The 21,080-nt window shown below is 35.6% G+C and overlaps 1 protein-coding gene across 5 annotated transcripts in view; it reads right to left on the bottom strand.

Annotated features, from left to right (window-relative positions):
• Positions 1-21,080, bottom strand: part of PDE3B (phosphodiesterase 3B) — a 207,790-nt gene that overhangs the window by 40,117 nt on the left and 146,593 nt on the right. For all 5 annotated transcript variants that reach the window (XM_032241018.1, XM_032241017.1, XM_032241020.1 and 2 more), the window contains exons 5-7: positions 18,154-18,260; positions 5,161-5,371; positions 4,349-4,422 (exon numbers count right to left, since the gene is read on the bottom strand). In XM_032241018.1, the coding sequence (XP_032096909.1) occupies positions 4,349-4,422; positions 5,161-5,371; positions 18,154-18,260 (392 nt within the window). The remainder of the gene's footprint in view (positions 1-4,348; positions 4,423-5,160; positions 5,372-18,153; positions 18,261-21,080) is intronic.

Genomic DNA, 21,080 nt, shown 5'->3' with positions numbered 1-21,080 from the left:
ACTCCTCTATCAAGACAGAGCATTTATTTACCAACCCCCTGGAATCTCAATATCCCTCATGACTGCTCTGATTAACAGAATATGGCAGAAGTGACATTCTGTTCTGAGTTGGGCCATTAACTGGACTGGCAGTTTCCACTTCCTACTCTCTGAGAATGCTGCCAACAAACTGGAAGAAGCCCATGGAGGGGTCATATTTAGATGGACTGGTAAATAGCCAACAGGCACATGAGTAATCCATTTTGGAAATTCAGCCCAATCAAATCTTCAGATAAGTGCTTCTCCAACCAACATCTGACTGCAATCTCATGAAAGTCCTCAGGTGAGAATCTCCCAGCTGAGATGAGTCCACCCAAAGAACTATAACACTTAACATATTATTGTTCTTTTTAAAAAACTTTATTGCATATAATTACATACCATTAAAATGTACCCATTGTAAAATGCCTTAGTTCAGGCTGCTATAACTGAATACTATACACTGAGTTGCTTATAAAAAATAGGAATTTATTTCTCACAGTTAGGGAAGTTGAAAGTCTGAGATTAAGGTGCCAGCCTACTCAAGTTCCAGTGACTGCCCTCTTCCAGGTTGCAGAGCACCAATTTAACATTGTATCCTCACACAGTGGGAAACAGGGCTAGAGAGTTTTCTGGGGTTCTTTTATAAGGGAACTAATCTCATTCATGAGAGCTACACCTTAATGACCTAATTACCACCCAAAGGCCTCATCTCCCAATACCATCATATTGGGGTATAGGATTTCAACACATGAATTTTTGGAGGAACACAAATATTTAGCCCACGACATAAGTGTACAGTTCAACAATTTTGGTATATTTGCAGTTATCAACAATCATTTCAATCCAGTTTTAGAACATTCTCAACACACCCAAAATGTTCCTTCATGCCTACTTACAGTTAATCCCTCTTCTCACTTTATGCCACCATTGTTGTGATTATTGTCTCTTTAAGTTTTGTCTTTCAAGAATTTCATATAAATGTAATCATATAATATATGATCTTTTGAGCCTGGCTTCTTTCACTTAGAATAATGTTTAGAAGTTCATCTATGTTGCAACATGTATCAGAAGTTTATTCCTTTAATTGCTGAACTGAATTCCATTGTAATGATAAATCATATGATGTTTATTCATTCACAAGTTGAAGGATATTTTTATTGTTTCCAGGTTTACTCTACAGTTAATAATGATGTTATAAGCATTCACATAACCATCTCTGAGTGCTCATGTTTTCTCTTGGGTAAATTCTTAGCTGTGGTATTGTTGGCTCATATAATAAGCTGATGTGTCCAGTTACTGACTGCCTAGAAACTGTCAAAATGTTTTCCAAAGTAGCTATACCATTTTACATTCCCATCAGCAATGCACAAGGGTCCCAATCTTTGCCAACAGTTAGTATTTTTGAATTGTCTTTCTGATTACAGCTATTATAGTTTGTGTAGTAGTATCTCACTGTAGTATTAATTTTCAGTTCCCTAATGACTAGTGGTGTTCATGATCTTTTCATGTTTTAATTACCCATTCATTTAAATCCTTCTCCAAATTACGTTCACCAAATTATCTCAAATCTTTTGTCCATTTTTAAATTGAGTAGTTTGACTTATTGAGTTGTAAGACTTCTTTATATATCATGGATACAAGTTCTTAATCAGATGTATAATTTGCAAATATGTTCTAAGTGTATTGTTTCCCTTTTCATTCTCTTACTGATGTCTTCTGATATTCAAAAGTTTTTAATTTGGTGAAGCCCAATTTTGCATTTTTTTCTTTATTAGATTGTGCTTTTGGTATTGAATCTAAAAATGCTTTATTCAACCCCAGGTCACAAAGACTGTGTTCTATATTTTTTTCTAGAAGTTTCATGGTTTTGGTTCTTATACATACACCTATGCTCTACTTTCAGTTACTTTCCATGTACATGATGTGGTAAGGATGTAAGTCCTTTCTTTGGCAAGTGGAGAGCTAATTGATCCAGAACTATTTCTTGGCAGGGCAGGGGAGAAGAAAATAATTGCCCTTTCTTTTTTGAATTGTCTTGGCTTCTTTGTTGACAATCAATTGACTACAAATGCAGGAATTTCTTTTTGGACTGTCAGTTCTGTTCACTGATCTACAGGTTCAACCCTGTGCCTTGATTATATTAGCTTTAAAACAAGATTTCAAATTAAGTCGTATATAAAAGTCCTCCAACTTTGTTATTTCTCAATTTTTTTTTTTTTGCTATTATAGGTCATTTGTATTTCTGTATACATTTTAGCACCAACTTGTCCATTTCTATCCTTAAAAAGGCCTGCTGGAATTTAATAAGAATTGTGCTCAATTTATAAATCAATATAGAAAAATTGTCATGTTGACAATACTGAGTCTTCAAATACATTACTATGAAATGCCTCTCAATTACTTGGTTTTTCTCTAATTTCTGTCAACATTGTTTTTATAGTTTCCAGTGTATAAAATTTGAACTTTTGTTAAATGTATTCCAACTACTTTATTTGTTTTAATACAATTGTGAATGGAAGTACTTTCTTAATTTCAATTTACAATAGTTCATTGACAGTATATAGAAATACAATTGATTTTTGTATACTGATCTTATATCTGGTAACTTTGCTAAACTTGTGTATTTGTTCTAGTTGTGTGTGTGTGTGTGTGTGTGTGTGTGTGTTCTTTGAGATTCTCCATGTAAAAGATCACACGATCTGTGAATTGGGAGTTTTATTTCTTCCTTAAAATTCTGGATGGCTTTATTATTTTTTTTTCTAATTTCTCTGGCTAGACCCTCCAGTACAGTGTTGAAGTGCTCAAAGCAAAAACCCTAAGATCTTATTCTTGATCTTATGGGGAAAGCATCAGTCTTTTTCCATTAAGGATGATGTCAGATACGTGTTTTTTAAAGATATCCTTTATCAGGCTAAGGAACTTCCCTGCTATTATTAGCATGTTTTTAATCACAAAAAGTGTTAGATTTTGTCAAATGTTTTTTCAGCATCTATTGAAATTATCATGTGGTTTTTTTCCCCTTTATTCTATTACTATGATATAGTACATTGACTGATTTCCTAATACTCAGCAACTCATTCATTCCAATATCACTTGACCACAAAGTGATCTTTTCATACTGTTGGATTCAGTTTGTTAGTATTTTGTTAGGGATTTTTGTTTCTATACACAGAAGGGATATTGGTCTGTAGTTTTCATGTGATATCTTTGTCTGGGTATGGTATCAGGATGATACTGGTCTCATAGAATAAGTTAGGGCCGAGCACGGTGGCTCACACCTGTAATCCAGCACTTTGGGAGGCCAAGGCGGGTGGATCACCTGAGGTCAGGAGTTCAAGACAAGCCTGACCAATATGGTGAAGCCCTACCTCTACTTGTTTACTTTTTAAACAATCCTTTCAAATGAAAAAAAAAAAAAAACTATTAAATTACACACTTTAAAGAGGTAAATTTTATGGTTATCTAAAGGGATTGAGAACAGCCTATATTTCCTGAAAAGGCTTATCTATTTTTGGTTTACCTTTTTTCCTAGGGTACAACACTTCAGAGTTTATCAAGTTATCTCTACCATGAGAAGCCTTCAACTCTAGTCTCTGCCTTCCTAGTCCCATGAAGCTACAAATGAAATTGCTCATCCTATCAGTCATTGTTCTCTCTGGAATTGGCATACACCCTTTTGATAGCCACAAACTCCAGGCTCACTTTTCTTGGAGTTCTGTCTTCCAACAGATCTTGTACTGGTGATTCACAGGATCTTTTTAGTTCTTCAATGGCTTCAAGTAGACTTTTTAAATAAATAATTTGTCCAGCTTTTCTAGTTGCCCTCAAGGGGAATGTTGGTCTGAGTTATTTAGTTAACTACTACTGGTAGTTTGAGTCATCAATTTTTAAGGTTCTAAAACAACTATAATTTCATCAACACGGTTTCTTGTTTGAGGATATAAAATATTTCAGAATGATGCAATTAACCAGACTTTAAAACAACTCCTCTTTATGTGATAAAAAAAATTTATGCAAACCCTTTTGGGTTTAGATTGTACAGTACAAATTTCAATGTTAATATAAATAATTTCACTATTTATAAACAATAGCCATAACCTAAGAAGACTACATTCATTGGTGCAGCACATTTTTATTATTCAAATTACTTTCACCATCTATTATTTATAATTTGTTCTTAATAAATCCTCTGTGAAGTGGATAAAAAATAATAATCTTCATTTTAAAGATGGATAAACTTAAATTAAACTCATTCATTTGCCTATTCTAAAAATCATTGTAAGAAATTTCTCTTAAACTCAAGTACATATAACTTTTGTAATCTCACCTGATTTTCCACAGCAGCAATCTGTACCATCTGATTCAGATGTTGAAACATATTTCAGTATTTGATGTCCACAGCTTATAGAATAAAATAGATAAATATATATGATAAATGAGGTAAAAGTTTTTTACCTGAACACAATTAGAAAATCTGTTTAATTTTTAACCAAGGTCTCAACTGCAACACATCCTAACATTCCAATCTCTCTATAAACTTAAAGGCTTTAAACTAGAAAAGGGTCTGTGTGTCTTTGAAGGAAACAAAATATTTTTCAAAGTGAACTTTGGGTCTGAGGTAAACCCTTACTATTAGTAAAGCACAAATAAGATCAAACGCCATATGACTGGGTACTATGAATAGGTACTAAGTAGTGTATACTAAATTAATATTTACTAAGATCTTAGGATGGGGAGAATACCACTATATTTTATCTCAGATGGAAACTATTTAATTAAAAAAATTAATACCACTAAAATGATAAAAGATTTATTTAGAATAAAAACTACTAGGTAAATAAGGAAAAAAATAGAGGCTAAACCCATCATCTAGTTATAACATAGAATGAGAAAACTGGTAATACTTTATTTAATACAGTAAAGTCCTCACTTAATATCATTGATACGTTTTTGAAAACTGACACTTTAAGTGAAACAACTTACAGCACATCTTCAAATAATGTCATTTCATTGTAACACCAAAAAAAAATCCGGTCATTAAGCTTAAAGTTGGAGTTTCCAACAACCTATCCAAAATGTTGAGGACTTAACTGTAATTGACATTTTGAAACAGAAATAATAAACAGTTGGGAAACTTACCTGTTACACAGATTGCTATCAGGATTTCCAAGCTGCTGAAAAGAATCTGGTGTATTGGGTACATTGCCTAGAGATCTCTGTAAAATAATGCTTGGCTTATTAAGAAAATCAGCAGTATCAGGAAATTCTATATGTGATCGATTAGTTAGAGAGCCAGCAGACACTGTTCCATGGTTGGGAGAATTCACAGGACTCAGACTGGACAAAATACCTTAAAAAATTAAAAGAAAGGCAATAAATAAGAATATAATTATGTGTATGTGTTTGTTATATATGTTTTTGTTTTTATGAATTTTTTTCCTTATTTAAAGAAAGCAAAGTATTTACAGTTAAATGATAAAACAAATTCCTACATGGAGCCTCAAGACATTCTAGAAACTTATGCAATATTTGCCATATTTGTCATGATCAGTGGCTGTTGGGTAAGCATCCCTTGTTGGGTAAATATCTACATTTATAATAGGTAACATAGTGTTCACATTTACCTATTATAAATGTAGACAAACAGTATGACATATGTATGGCAGAAATTTTTCTAATTCTTATTGGTCTTTAACTTTTACCTTATGCATCCCTATCAGATTGATTACTCACATGAGCAAAGCATCTCTACCAAATTTTATTGAAAAACTAAAATTAACTTTTTTGTGTGTGAGATGGATTCTCATTCCATTCCCCAAGTAGAGTGGCACGATCATGGCTTACTGTAGTCTTAACATCCTGGGCTCAATTGATCCTCTGGGCCTTGGAGACTACAGGCACAAGCCACCATGCCTGGCTAGTTTTTGCATTTTTTGTAGAGACAGGGTTTCATGATGTTTCCCAGGCTAGTCTCAAACTCCTGGGCTGAAGCAATGCTCCTGCCTCAGCCTCCCCAAATACTGGGATTACAGGCTTAAGCCACTGCATCTGGCCAAAGCACTAAAATTCTTAATAGCATTAAGCAAGTTGAGAATATAATATCATATGCTAACGCAATGTCAGATCCCTTTAAAAATTACATGAAAATATTTCCAGTTGATTCATTCATTCAACAAATATTTAGAGTTTACTATGTGCTGGAAAACGTACTTAACTTCACAATGGAGAAAATGATACCATCCCCACAACTCAATGAAGATAGAGAATACTGAAGAATACAAACAAATGCTAAATGCTTAATAAGGAAAAAAAACAGAGTGCTTCAGTAACATGAGATAAATCTCTAATTCTTTTTATTTATTCCAGAAACCTTTGCTGAGTGCCTCAAACTAAAGCAGTGTGGGTATACCTGGAAAGAGGCAGGTAGATTTATAACCTTATTTGAAAATAAAGACCCAAGTAAAGTGTGATTCAGAAAGGAAAACAAGTAACAGTCATTAAGGTGCTACAATATTTTCAGGCATAGTGGTAAACATTTATAGATGTGTGCAATGGTGTCAACTTGGTTATGGTGCCCAGCTGTTTGCTTAAACACTAGTCTAAATGTTGTTGTGAAGATATTTTTTAGATGTAATTAATATTTAAATCAATAAACTTTGAGTAAAGCAGATTAACTTCCATAACATGGGTGGGCCTCATCCAATTAGCTTAGGGCTTTAAGAGAAAAGATTGATGTCTCACAAAGAGGAAAAAATTTTGTCTCCAAACTGCCTTCAGGTTCAAGACTGCAACATTAACCCCTGCTGGAATTTCCAGCCTGCCAGCCTGTCCTGAAAATTTTCTACTTGCCTGCCTTGCAAGCACTCATAATTGTGTGAACCAGTCCCTTAAAACAAACTCTCTCTCTCTCTATCGCTCTGTGTGTGTGTGTGTGTGTGTGTGTGTGTGTAAATATAATGTTCTTTATCTTTTGCCAATCTGATGGTAAATAGAAGAGCACTATACCTTTACTTCTTAATTTCCTCATTACTAATAAGGTTAAGCACATTTCATGTTTATATGCCATTTGTATAGGTTTTTTCCCTGAAATGCTTGTTCAAGTCTTTTGCTCATTTTTCTATTGGCTTGTGATGATGGACATACTCTAAGGTAGTCCCATTGACCCTTCCCCACTGGTGTTCATGTCTTTGTGTAGAAAACACCTATGACTGGCTTCTTATCAACAGAAAGATGACAGGGTGTGACCCCTATGATTGTGTTACATTACGGATTCCATTTTGCTAGCAAACTCACTCTAGAGATTCTCCTTGCTAGCTCCATGAATTAAGCACCCATATTGAGGAAGACCATGTGACAAAAAACTATCGGCAGCCTCTAGGAACTGAGGGTGGCCTCCAGCCAATAGCCACCAAGAAGCCAGAGCCATCAAGAATCTACAACCAAAGGAAATAAATTCTGAGGACAACCTGAGTTTGGCAGCTGATTCATTACCAGCTGATTGTCCAGATGAGAACAAAGTAGAGTCAACATCTTGTTTTGTGATTGATGACACCTTAAGCAGAGGACTCAGCTGTGTGTGGACTACTGCACAAAAAATTGCTCCATTTGTTGTAATCTGATACACAGCAACAGAAAATGAATAGTTGTCCATAATTCTTCCACTGATGAAGTTCTTTATACGGCTGAATTCTAGTTCTTTTTCAGATGTTATTACTGTTTTGAATTCTTTTTATATGACTTTTTTTTTTTTTGACAGAGTCTCACCCTGTCACCCAGGCTGAAGTGCAGTGGCATGACCTTGGCTCACTGCAGCCTCAGTCTCCCAGGTTCTCCTGCCTCAGCCTCCCAAATAGCTGGGACTACAGGCACCCACCACTATACCCAGTTAATTTTTCTATTTTTAGCAGAGACCAGGTCTCACCATATCGGCCAGGCAGGTCTCGAACTCCTGACCTCAAATGATCTGCTCACTTCGGTCTCCCAAAGTGCTGGGATTACAGGTGTGAGCCACCATGCCCAGCCTTTATATGACTTTTTTTGATAAAGAGGTTATTAATTTTCATGTAGTCAAATTTATTCATCTAATCCCATATGGTAAGTATTTTCATGTCTTGTTATAGAAATTTGTCCCTACAGTCATAGAGTGTAGCAGCACTGCACATTTTTAATTAAATTTATCTCTAGGTAATTGATGGCTTTTGAAGCTGTAGTAAATGATGTTTTAAAATTTCATTTTCAACTACTTTCTGAAAGTACAGAGTAATACAATGAATTTTTCTGTACAATTAAAATCTTGCAAAGTTTACTTGTTAATTCTATTACTATATTTTGAGATCCTTCTAGAGTTTCTATGAATATAAAAAGGTAACCTACAAATAAAGGAAAGTGTTTATATCTTTCTTTCCAGTATTTATTCCTTTTCTTTATCTCGCCTTCATTGATTGTCTAGAAATTACAGGAAAATGTTGGAGGCAAGTGTTTACAGTGAACATCTTTATCTTGTTTCCAAAGTCAGGAGGAAAATGTTCCAATACTTCATCATTATGTATAATGTTTGAAAAATATTTCTGGTACAGATTTATCAGATTAAAAATGTTCCCTCTATTCCCAATTTGTTTAAAATTTTTAATTATGGGTAATGACCGAGTTTATCAAATGAACATAAATGAAAAGCTTTCTCTGTACCAATTAAGATGGCCATGATTATTCTCTTTTATTCAACTAATGCAGTGAATTTTCAAAGATTAAACAGGCTTTACATTCCTGTAATAATACTTCCTAACATGAACATTATGGTATTATTATTTTAATATATTACTCAATTATATTTTTAACTTTGTTTAGGATTTTTGTTATCTATATTCACAAGAGATGTTGGCCTTTAGTTTTCTTGTAATATCCCTGTCAGGTTTCGATATTAGAGTTATGCTGGCCTCATAAAAATGGTTTCCTCTTTCCCTTTTCAGTGAGTTATATAAGATTGGCTGAGTTAGGCAGAATAATCACTGCCAAAGATGTCCACATCCTGACCACAGAATCTATATGTTAGATTAAATGGCAAAGGGATATTTAAATTGCAAATGGACTTAAGGTTGCTAATCAGCTAACCTTGAGATGGGGAGATTATCCTGGATTATCCAGTTGTGCTCAATTTAATGGCAAGAGTCCTTGTTATTACAAGAGTCATGCACAGCTGAATCCTCTGCCTAAGTAAAAGAGAAGCAAACATAAAAGAGCCAGAGAGATGTTAGCATAAGGATTCAGACTGATATTGCTGGCAATGAAGATGGAGTAATGGGGCCATGGGCCAGGAATGCAGGCAAGCTCTAGGAAGTCCTCTAGAAACTGGGAAATGAAAAGAAAATGGATTATCCCCTAAAGCCTCCAGAAAGAATACAACCCTGCTGATACCTTGCTTTGGACCCAGTGAGAACAATTTTAGGCTTCTGACCCCCAGAATTGTAAGAATAAATTTGTGTTATTTAAGTCACTGTGTGGTAATTTGATAGTGTCTTAGCCCATTCAGATTGCTATAACAGAATACCATAAACGAGGTATTTTATACATAAGAGAAATTTATGTCTCACTGTTCTGGAGGCTAAGAAGTCCAAGATCAAGGCACTGGCAGATGTAGTGTCTGATGATGGACCACTTCCTGGTTCACTGATGACCATCTTCTCATGTCCTTACATGGTGGAAGGTATTAGAGAGCTCTTTGAGGTATCTTTTATAAGGCACTCATTCCATTCACGAAGAGTCCACTCACATGACATAATCACCTTCCATAGGCCCCAGCTCCAAATACTATCACACTGAGGATTAGGTTTCAACATATGAATTGGGGTGCAAGTGAGGGGATATTAATATTCAGTTTACAGCAAGTAGCTACAGAAAACTAAGGCACTAGATATAATCTTTCATAGAAACATTTTCATTAAATATTGGGAAGAATTTACCAGTAAAGTCATAGGAAGGTTGTTAACTACATTTAATTTCTTTAGCAGATATATGACTCTTCAGATTTTCTGTCATTTTTCTATTAGTGTTATCTTTTTATATCAGTGTTATGTCTTTTTCTTTCTTTTGGTTTACTTTGCTGTTAAACTTGTAGCTTCTTAAAATGTAAGCTTAACTGATTTTTAATTTTTCTCCTTTTTGCTATAAATTTCCCAACTCAAAGCACTACTTTAGCTTCTTCCCATATTTTAATAAGTCCTATTTTCATTATTATTCAGTTCAAAATATTTTCAATTTTTCACTGTTTTTCCTTCTTTGACCCATAGGTTATTTATAATTTGAGGATTTTCTGAAGATCTACTGACAGATGTTTTTAAATCTAATTCCACTGTGGTAAGAGAACATGCTTATGTGCTTTTTAAACAGCCTTTAAAGGTATCATTCACATGCCATAAAATTAACTTTTTTAAATTGTACAATTCAGTGAATTTTAGAAATTCACAGAGCTGTGCAACTACCACCACTATCTAATTCTGGAATACTTCCATAAACTCAGAAAGGAACCCTATACCCATTAGCAGTCATTCCCTATTCCTGTCCCTCCTACCCATAGTTACAGGCAACTACTGTCTTAGTTCATTCAAGCTGCTATAAAAAAATACTTTAGACTGGGTAATTTGTAAACAACAAAAATTGGCTGCTCACAGTTTTGGAGGCTGGGAAGTCCAAGACCAAGGTGACGGTAGATCTGATGTCTGGTGAGGGTTCAGTTTCTGCCTCACAGATGGTACCTTTTCACTGTGTCCTCACATGGCTGAAGGGGATAGCTAGCTCCCTCGGGCTCTTTTATAAGGGCACTAATCTCATTCATAAAGACTCCAACCTCATGACCTAGTCACCTCTAAAACGCCCCATCTCTTAATACTGTTTCCTTGGGGATTAGGTTTCAACATGTGAATTTTTGAGGTACACAAACATTAAAACCATAGCAACCACTAATAATGTTTTCTATCTCTATAGATCTGTCCATTTTAGACATTTTATATGAGTAGATTTGTACAATTTGTAGTCTTTTGTGACTGCCTTATTTCACTTAGCATAATGGTTTCAAGGTTCATTCATGGTGTAGCATGTAGTACTTCTCCATTTTATTTTTGTGACAAAAAAATATATTCTACTGTATGGACAAGCCACATTTTGTTTTACCATTCATTGATAGCCATTTAGGTTGTTTCTACTTTTTGACTATAATGAATAATGCTTCTATACACATCAATGTACAAGTTTTTGTGTGTATGTACAGTTTCACCTCTTTTGGGTACACCAAGGAGCAGAATTTCTGGGTCATATGGTAACTTCATGTTTAAAATTTAAGAAACTGCCAAATTGTCTTCCAAAGTGGCTGTATCATTTTACTTTCCCATCAGCAATGTACAGTGTCCCAACTTCTGAATATTTTTTACCAAAATATGTTACTGTCTATCTTTATAATTACAGACATCCTAGTGGGTGTAAAATGGTAACTCCCTGTGGATTTGATTTATATTTTCCCAAATATTAATGATCCTGAGCATCTTTTCATGTGGTTATGGGCCATTTGTATGTGTCCTTTGGAGAAACATTTATTCAGACCTTCTATTTTCTTTTCTTTCTTTTATTATTATTTATATATATATATTTTTTGAGACGGCAATCTAGCCGTATCACCCAGGCTGTTTCCGCCTCACAGATGGTACCTTTTCACTGTGTCCTCACATGGCTAAAGGGGTTAGCTAGCTCCCTCAGACCTCTTTTATAAGAGCACTAATCTCATTCATAAAGTCTCCAACTTCATGGCCTAGTCGTCTCTAAAAGGCCCCATCTCTTAATACTGTTTCATTGGGTATTAGATTTCAACATGAACTTCTGAACAAAATATTCATAAAATGGAAACACTATACATTGCTGATTGGAAAGTAAAATGATGTAGCCACTTTGGAAGACAATTTGGCAGTGGTATTCCTCATAGTTCACCGCAGCCTCTACCTCCTGGGCTCAAGTGATCCTTCTACCTCAACCTTCTGAGCAGCTGGTATCACCACAGGTCACACCACTATGCCCAGTTAATTTATTATTTTTTTTTGTTTTTGCAGAGACAGGGTCTTGCTGTGTTGTCCAGGCAGAGATCTTCTATGTTTTAATCAGGCCACTTTTCTTTTTCTTTTTGAGTTCTCAGAGTTATTTACATATTCTGGATACAAGTCTGTTGTCAAATATGATTTGCCAACATTTTCTCTTAACTTGTGTCTTTTCATTTTCTTGATGGTGTCTATTAAAGTACAAATGTTAGGCTAGGCATGGTGGCTAACACCTGTAATCCCAGCACTTTGGGAGGCCAAGACGGGCGGATCATGAGCTCAAGAGATGGAGACCATCTTGGCCAACATGGTGAAACCCCGCCTCTACTAAAAATACAAACATTAGCTGGGCATGGTGGTGTGTGCCTGTAGTCCCAGCTGCTCGAGAGGAGAACTGCTTGAACCTGGGAGGGGGGAGTTGCAGTGAGCCAAGATCGCACCACTGCACTCCAGCCTGGTGCCTGGCGACAGAGCGAGACTCAGTCTCAAAAAAAAAAAAAAAAAAAATTCTTAAAGTACAAATGTTTTCAATTTTGATAAATTCTGATACATCAATATTTTTCATTTAAGGACCATGCATTTGGTATCATATTTGCCATATCAAGAATGCCTTATTCAAAACCCAAAGTCACAAATATTTCCTCCAATGTTTTCTTCTGTAAGTTTTATGGTTTTTACTTTTATTCCCCATGGAATCCTTTTTATTTTATTTGGCTTCCAGTTCATGTTTCTAGTACAAAGGTTATAATGGAAGCCTTTTTCATAATGCATACTTTTATTTTTGATTCTTTTTATTGTACATGTTTAAGGCATAGAACATGATGTTTTGATATACACATACATAGTGAAATAGTTACTACAGTCAAGCAAATGAACATATCCATCATCTCACAGATATCTTTTGTGTATGTATGTGTAGTAAGAGCACCTAAAATCTATTCTCTTAGCAAAATTTCTGGTATACATTACAATAATATTATTGACTATAGTTCTCATGCTGTGCATTAGACCTCTGTGCATTAGACTTCTTCATTCAATATATCTACAACTTTGTACCCTTTGACCTTTATTTCCTCATTTCTACTACCCCACCGAGCCCCTGATAACCACCATTTTACTCTTTTCCTATGAATCCGACTATTTTTTGTAGATTCCACATATAAGTGAGCTCCCAAGTAGTATTTTTCTTTCTGGTCTGACTTATTTCACTTAGCATAATGTTCTTGAGGTTCATCCATGTTGTCATAAATGACAGGATCTCCTTCCTTGTTAAAGCTAAATAATATTCTATTGTATATATTTATTATATTTGCTCCATTCACTATCGATTAACAATTAGGTTGTTTCCAAACCTTGGCTACTGTGAATGAACATGGGAAAGCAGATATCTCTAGAAGGTGTTGATTTCATTTCCTTTCGGTATACATCCAGAAGAAAAATTGCTGGGTCATATGGCAGTTCTATCTTTAATTTTTTGAGAAATCTCCATACTGTATTCCATAATGGCTGCAACAATTTACGTTCCCTGTGTATAAAAGGTTCCCTTTTCTCCACACTCTTGCCAACACGTGCTATCTCTTATGGTTTTAATGTTTACATTTGAGTCTATGATGCATTTCACGTTAATTTTTGAGTATAGTGAGAGGTAGGATTCCAAATCGATTATTTTGCATGTTCATATCCACTTTTCTCAGCACCATTTATTGAAAATACGATTCATTTCTCAATGAAGTATCCTGGTATCCTTGTTGAAAATCATTTGACCATAAATGTCAAGGTTTATTTCTAAAATCTGAATCCTATTTAATTGAATAGAAATATCTTTATGCCTGTACCATGCTGTCTTAGTTACTGTAGCTTGGTAGTAAGTTTTAAAATTTGAAAGTGGGAGTCCTCATATTTTTCTTCTTTTTCATTAAATAACTGTTTTGGCTATTCTGGGACTCCTGCATTTCTATATGAATCTTAGGATCAGATTGTCAATTTTGGCAAAGCTGAAATTTTGATAAGGATTGTATTGAATCTAGTTCAATTTAAAGAATGTTGCCATCTTAATAATATTATGTCTTCTGATCCTTAAACATGGAATGTCTTCTAATATTTTAGGTCTTCTTTAATTTCAACAGTATTTTACAGTTTTCATTCCAAAGGTCTTGTATTATTTTGCTAAATTTATTTCAAAGATTTTTTAATGCTAACTGTAAATGGAAATCTTTTTGTAACTTCAGTTTTTGATTCCTTAATGTTAGTGTATAGAAATAAAATTGGTTTTTGTATATCCTGCCACATTGATAAACTTATTTATTGATTATAATAGATTTTAATGAATTTCCTAGAATTTTGTATATACAACCTCATGCCATCTGCAAATACAGTTTTACTTTTTCCTTTTATTCCTTCTTACCTAATTGCTCTGACTAGAACCTCTAATCCAATATTGAATAAAAATAGCAATTACTTCATAATTATTAAAACAATGCTATAATTTTGTTTTATATTAAGTCCAAAATCCAATCCAGTTCAGGGATAATTTCTGTTGGTTACCTTTTCCTTGTGTACATGTCAAAAATTTCTTGTATCTTTGCATGTTTCACAAATTTTTGTTGAAAATTTGATATTGTAGATAAAATACTGTAACAGTTTTGATAGCAGATCCCTCCAACACCAAAGGTTTCTTATGTTGCTGGTTTCGTGTTTGTTTTCTTCTTTCTGATTCTTTGCTTAGTGACTTTCCTGAACTAATTGTATAGATTCTGTTTCTCCTATAATGTGTAATTACTTAGTTCTCTACTAGCTTTTTCTCTTGAGTTTTTAATTGTATTTTTAAACATGGTTTCCTAAATGACATCCCTGGGGGATCAGTATAATTTGGGCATCAACCACTGAGCAGTCAGAAGATTACTTTTTTTTGAGATGGAGTCTTGCTCTGTTGCCCAGGCTGGAGTGCAGTGGCACCCTCTCGACTCACCGCACTCTCCACCTCTTGGATTCAAGCGATTCTCATGCCTCAGCCTCCCAAGTAGCTGGGATTACAGGTGCCCACCACCACATCCTGTTAATTTTTGCATTTTGTATTTATGTATTTTGTAGAGATGGGGTTCACCATGTTGGCCAGGCTGGTCTTGAATTCCTGACATCATGTTATCCGCCCACCTCAGGCTCCCAAAGTGTTGCGATTACAGGTGTGAGTCACAGTGCCCGGCCTAATCTTTGTCTTCTAATTGGAGTGTAAAGTCCAATTTTTGTTGAAAACTTGACATTTCAGGTAATATACTGACAACTCTAGTCAGATTCCTCCTTCTATCCCCAAGGTATATATTTAATGTAAAAAAATGTGTTTAAAATCCACCATGCTGCTATTTATTTTTTATGTGTTTCTTCTGTTTTTGCTTTTCTTTTCTCAGATTCTTTTGCATTATACGAGTTTTTTTTTTTTAAATCATGCCATTTTACCTCCCTATTAGCTTTTTAGTTATATAGTTTTATTGGTCTTTAAATTGGCCCCTGGATATTACAATGTTCATCTTTGAATGTTAGTTTCCCTTAAATTATAACTTTTTGCTGTTTTGCTAGCATTACTACTACCTTACAACGAATTTAAGTACATTTACCCCTTCCCTACCCTTTATGCTATTGTTATCATTTACCTGCCTCTATGTATTTTATAAATGCTATAAGAAAGTTACTATTGTGTTTGCCCATCAGTATTTTTTAATCTTCACCCATCTATTTAGCCTTACCAGTGCTTTTGGTTTGTTCTTACAGTTCCATGCCTCAATCTGGATAATTTTCTTCTTGCCTAAGAAACTTCCTCTACTGAACCTCAGTAGCACAGGTCTGCCACCTACAAATTCTCTCAGATTTTGTTTGTTTGTTTGAAAAAAAAATGTATTTTTTTCTAGCTTCTCATCTGATTTAGTAAAAGATTTTTTTCCAGATTTGCTGAAGTATAATTGACAAAAACTGCCTTATTCAAGGTGTACAACATGATGACTTGATTTACATATTTACTGTGAAATGATTACCGCAATCAAATTAATTAACATACCTATCACCACAGTTACTGTTGGGGGTGGGGCAGTGAGGATACTAAAAAAAAAAATTTTATTTCAATTTAATTTTTCTTTTTTTTTTGAGGCGGAGTTTCGCTCTTGTTACCCAGGCTGGAGTGCAATAGCGCGATCTCGGCTCACCGCAACCTCCGCCTCCCGGGTTCAGGCAATTCTCCTGCCTCAGCCTCCTGAGTAGCTGGGATTACAGGCACGCGACACTATGCCCAGCTGATTTTTTGTATTTTTAGTAGAGACGGGGTTTCACCGTGTTGACGAGGATGGTCTCGATCTCTTGACCTCGTGATCCACCCGCCTCGGCCTCCCAAAGGGCTGGGATTACAGGTGTGAGCCACCATGCCTGGCTCCAATTTAATTTTTCAAGGATATTTCTTCATTAGATAAAGAATTCTAGGCCGGGTGCGGTGGCTCAAGCCTGTAATCCCAGCACTTTGGGAGGCCGAGGCGGGTGGATCACGAGGTCAAGAGATCGAGACCATCCTGGTCAACATGGTGAAACCCCGTCTCTACTAAAAATACAAAAAATTAGCTGGGCATGGTGGCGCGTGCCTGTAATCCCGGCTACTCAGGAGGCTGAGGCAGGAGAATTGCCTGAACCCAGGAGGCGGAGGTTGCGGTGAGCGGAGATCGTGCCATTGCACTCCAGCCTGGGTAACATGAGTGAAACTCCGTCTCCCAAAAAAAAAAAGAATTCTATGTTGGCAAGTTTTATTCTTTTGACACTTTTTAAAATATGCCATTCCACTGTCTTTGAAGTTCACAGTTGCTGTTAACAAGTCGCTGTCAGTATTACTGTTGTTCCCGGAAAAATAATCTATCTTTATTTGGTTGCTTTTGAAACTTTTTTCTTTATAATTTAGAGCCTTGACTCATATATGTAGCTGTCATTTTCTAGTATTTATCCTGCTTGGGGCTCACTGCACTTTATGAATTTGTTGTTTGCCTTCTTTTATTAGTTTTGGTAACTTATTCTGTCCTTTTGTTTCTCTCCTTTCCTTCTGGGACTTCAGTCAAACATATTTTAGAACTTCTGTGTCCCATATGTCTCTTAAACTTTGTTCTGTTATTTATGTATTTTTCCTTCTCTGTGCTTCAGTTTGGATATTTTCTATTTACCTGACTTCAACTTTACTACTTTTATATTCTGTTATGTCCAATCTATTCTTAAACCATTGAATAAGCTTTTGATTTAATCAGGCGCATTTCTTAGTTCTAGACTGTCCATTTCTTTAGCAGTGTTCTAGTCTCTATTCAAAATATCCATTCATTTTGGCCATTATTCCTTCTATTTCCTTTAAAACATCATTGATATTGTAAAAACTGTAAAATAAAACATCAATATCATATGTAGATCCTTTTCTAATGCCTGCTTTTCTTGATTATTAATAACACTTTCTGACCTCTTCACATGCTTTATAGTTTATTGCGTATAAAAGAATCTTGTAATTGTATATCCCAATCACGAAATTGTACCTATGTCATATCAGCCATAATGTATCTGTATTGCTTTGCTATTCCTATGTTATATTTGTTAAAATATCTTTTGTCCAAGATTTTAAGCATTCTATAATCTTTTAATATAAAGAAAATTCCTATTAGAATGTTTTTTTTTTTCCAGGATGAAGTCATGGCTTTTTCTGTTCTAATATTAATTTTTTTCTCCATAATTACCATTCTACAAAAGAAATACTCTTTCTTGAAGATTTTCCCTTGTCCTGGGTCGGCAACCATTCAGGTTAAATAGTTCTATATTTTATCTCTGAATCCCTACTGCTTAGCAAAGCACTTGGTACAGAGGTGTTCTAAAACTGCTTACTGAAAGAATTTGCCAACAGTCAATTAGCAGCCAACCCAAACTTCGTAGTCATGTTAACTTACAACACATGAAATTGTATTCAAAATTAGCTATAAATGTGTAATGAAAAGTGTTTACACTACCATATACTTTGAGAATCCCCATATATGAGTCATAAAGAATGATTTCTTACCAGCTCTTCGCAGACTTAAATGGTGAGTCAGTGATATGGAAGATGACCTTTGCTTCGGGATAGGCGGTAGATTTGAATTAAAAGGCCCGTTTAAATAGCATCCTTGACTAAAAGGGAAAAGTAACAGGTTAAAATTTTTAAAAGCCATGAAAAATTTCATTTTTCTTCATGGTCTTCAATTTAATTAGCAAATATATTCTCATACATTCAGAATTTGGGCCTCTAGTGCCTAAGGCCTAAAGCAGGAGTCAGCAAACTTTTTCTGTAAAGAACCAGATGGTAAATACTTTTGGCTATAAGTTCTCTGTTGCAACTACTCAACTCTGCCGCTGTAGCACAAAAGAATCCATAAACTAAATAAACAAATGGGTATGGTTTTGTTTCAATAAAATTTTACTTACAAAAAAACATGTTATAGACCAAATTAGGTCCATAGGCTGTAGATTGCTGATCCCCGAGCTAAAGCAGGTTATCACAATTACTTTGAAGGCTTCTTCAAACATAGGCTGCTGGTCTCATCCCCAGGGTTTCTGATTCACTAAATCTGGGATGGGGACAGATAATCTGCACTTCTAACAAGTTCTTATAAGATGGATTTTCTGATACAGTGACCTCACTGAGAACTACTGGACTAAAGTATAGTTTTTAATTTTTTTCTGTTCCCTAACCTCACAGGTATTGACAACTATTATTAGTGTAGGCAAAAAACAAGCAGTAAGCACATAATAGCACCCAATGAACTCATCTCCTTGCCAATGCTCAGTCATTCTTCATATTTTCTCTGTGTGAAAATAAGTAATGCAAAACCAAACTTTTGGAACTTTTATTTTGAGCCTTCAAGGAATGTGATTAAGGGACCTCAGTCACTAACAGGCGGCTGTAACCTAGGCAGATATAAACTTGGTTTCCCTGATTACAGATTAGCCTTTTTTTCCTTACTTACATTGCTTTGCTAAATGCTGCAAAAAACTAAAAGGTGCCAGAGAAGACTCCTTCCCTCTTTACTGTTTATCTTCATTATAAATTAACTTCCCTCTTTCTTCTTCTATACAAAGACCCGTTTTCTAAGATGGAATGTTAAATATATTCTTTTAAATTGGAAAAAGAAAACAAACAAGCTGTAACTAATCAAACTGCTATAACTCATAAACCAACTTTGTGTGAAAAATGTTATTCCGCTAAATGTCTGTTTTCTGCCTATACAAATACGATCTTAACTTTTCAACTTTGAAGCACTGATCCTATTTCTTTGGAGTCTGTGTTTTCCTGGATGGTCATCCTCAGCTTTGTATTTGAATAAACTCTCTTAAGCTGGATTCTTATCCTTTTGATTATTTCACACTGGCAAATGCCTACATGTGGAGTGGCAAATACTGGAAAAAAAGAGTAACATACCACCCAGGGCAACATTCAAATAGAAAAATCTGTATATTCTACCAAAGTCCACTCCCTAATTAATATGCAAGTCAAAGAGAGATCTCTCCTTTCAGAATAACACCACACCACTGCTCTATTGTCTTCTACCTTTATCCAGGGTCTTTCAACAATTTCAATATATCATACATTAATTTAGCTATTTAGAATTAAGAGTTACAGGTCAAATGATAGTTTCTCAGATTAATTCAAGAATCTTCCCATCATGTCTTGCCCCAGCACCACATAAATACACACCTCAATGAAATTACATAAAACAATACTGAACAAAGCAGAAGATAACCAGGCTAGTAGTTCCATGACTATTAATAGTTGGTAGGAAGGTGATTAAAGTCAGACTTGGTGTGATATTGTGAAATATATATTTGGTTTTAGTTGTATGCCTGTTTCCTGGCATACAACTCCTAAAATCCTGAGGATCTCCAAAGTGTCTTTTTGTATGCCAATGAGTTGACTGAGGCTGCAGCTCCTAGGTAGCTTCAGGATGGAGGCTAGTCATTGGAAAAACCAAGGTAGGATTAGAGGATGGGGGCTTTCAGCCGCACTCCCCAACCTCCAGGGTGAGGAGAGGGACTAAAGCTTAAATTGCTCACCAATGGCCAATGATTCAATCAATCATGCCTATAAAATGAAGCTCCTATAAAAAAACAAAAAGGACTGGGTCTGAGGAACTTGTGAATAGCCAACCATGTGGGGGCTTCCAGGAAGGTGAACAAGAACATGTCCACAAGCCAGGAGGGTGGCATACCCCAACTCCAAAGGGGCAGAAGCTCCTGTACTCAGGCCCCTTCCAGACCTGTCCATTGTATCTCCTCATCTGGCTGTTGATTTGAATCCTTTAAAATATTCTTTGTAACAAACCAGTGAACATGCTTCCCCGAGTTCTGCGAGCTGCTCTAACAAATTACCTGAACCAGGGAAGGAGCTGTGGGAACCCTGATTTACAGATGGTTGGTCAGAAGCACAGGCAAAATAACCTGAGGCTTGCTATTGGCATCAGGAGTGGGCATCAGTTTTGTGGGACTGAATCCTTAACCAGTGTGATCTGCTGTTATCTCCAGGTAGATGGTATCAGAAATAATTGAATTAGGCTGGGTACGGTGGCTCATGCCTGTAATCTCAGAACTTTGGGAGGCCGAGGCAGGCAGATCATCCGAGGTCAGGAGTTTGAGACCAACGTGGCCAACATGGTGAAACACCATCTCTACTGAAAATACACAAAATAGCCAGGTATGGGCATGTGCCTGTAATCCCAGTTACTCGGAGGCTGAGGAAGGAGAATCACTTGAACCCAAAAGGTACAGGTTGCAGCAAGCTGAGATCATGCCACTGCATTCCAGCCTGGAAAACAGAGTGAGGCTCTGTCAAAAAAAAAAAAAAAAGAAGAAGAAGAAGAAAGGAAGAGAGAGAGAGAGAAAGAAAAAAGAAATGAAAAGAAAGGAAAGAAAGAAAAAGGAAGGAAGGAAGGAAGGAAGGAAGGAAGGAAGGAAGGA

Source organism: Sapajus apella, unplaced genomic scaffold (genome assembly GCF_009761245.1).
Source record: "Sapajus apella isolate SASKATOON/1434 unplaced genomic scaffold, GSC_monkey_1.0 scaffold47, whole genome shotgun sequence".
NCBI classification, from domain to species: Eukaryota; Metazoa; Chordata; class Mammalia; order Primates; family Cebidae; genus Sapajus; species Sapajus apella.
Note: the sequence above shows the minus strand (reverse complement) of the source record. Positions and strands in the feature narration are given on the sequence as shown.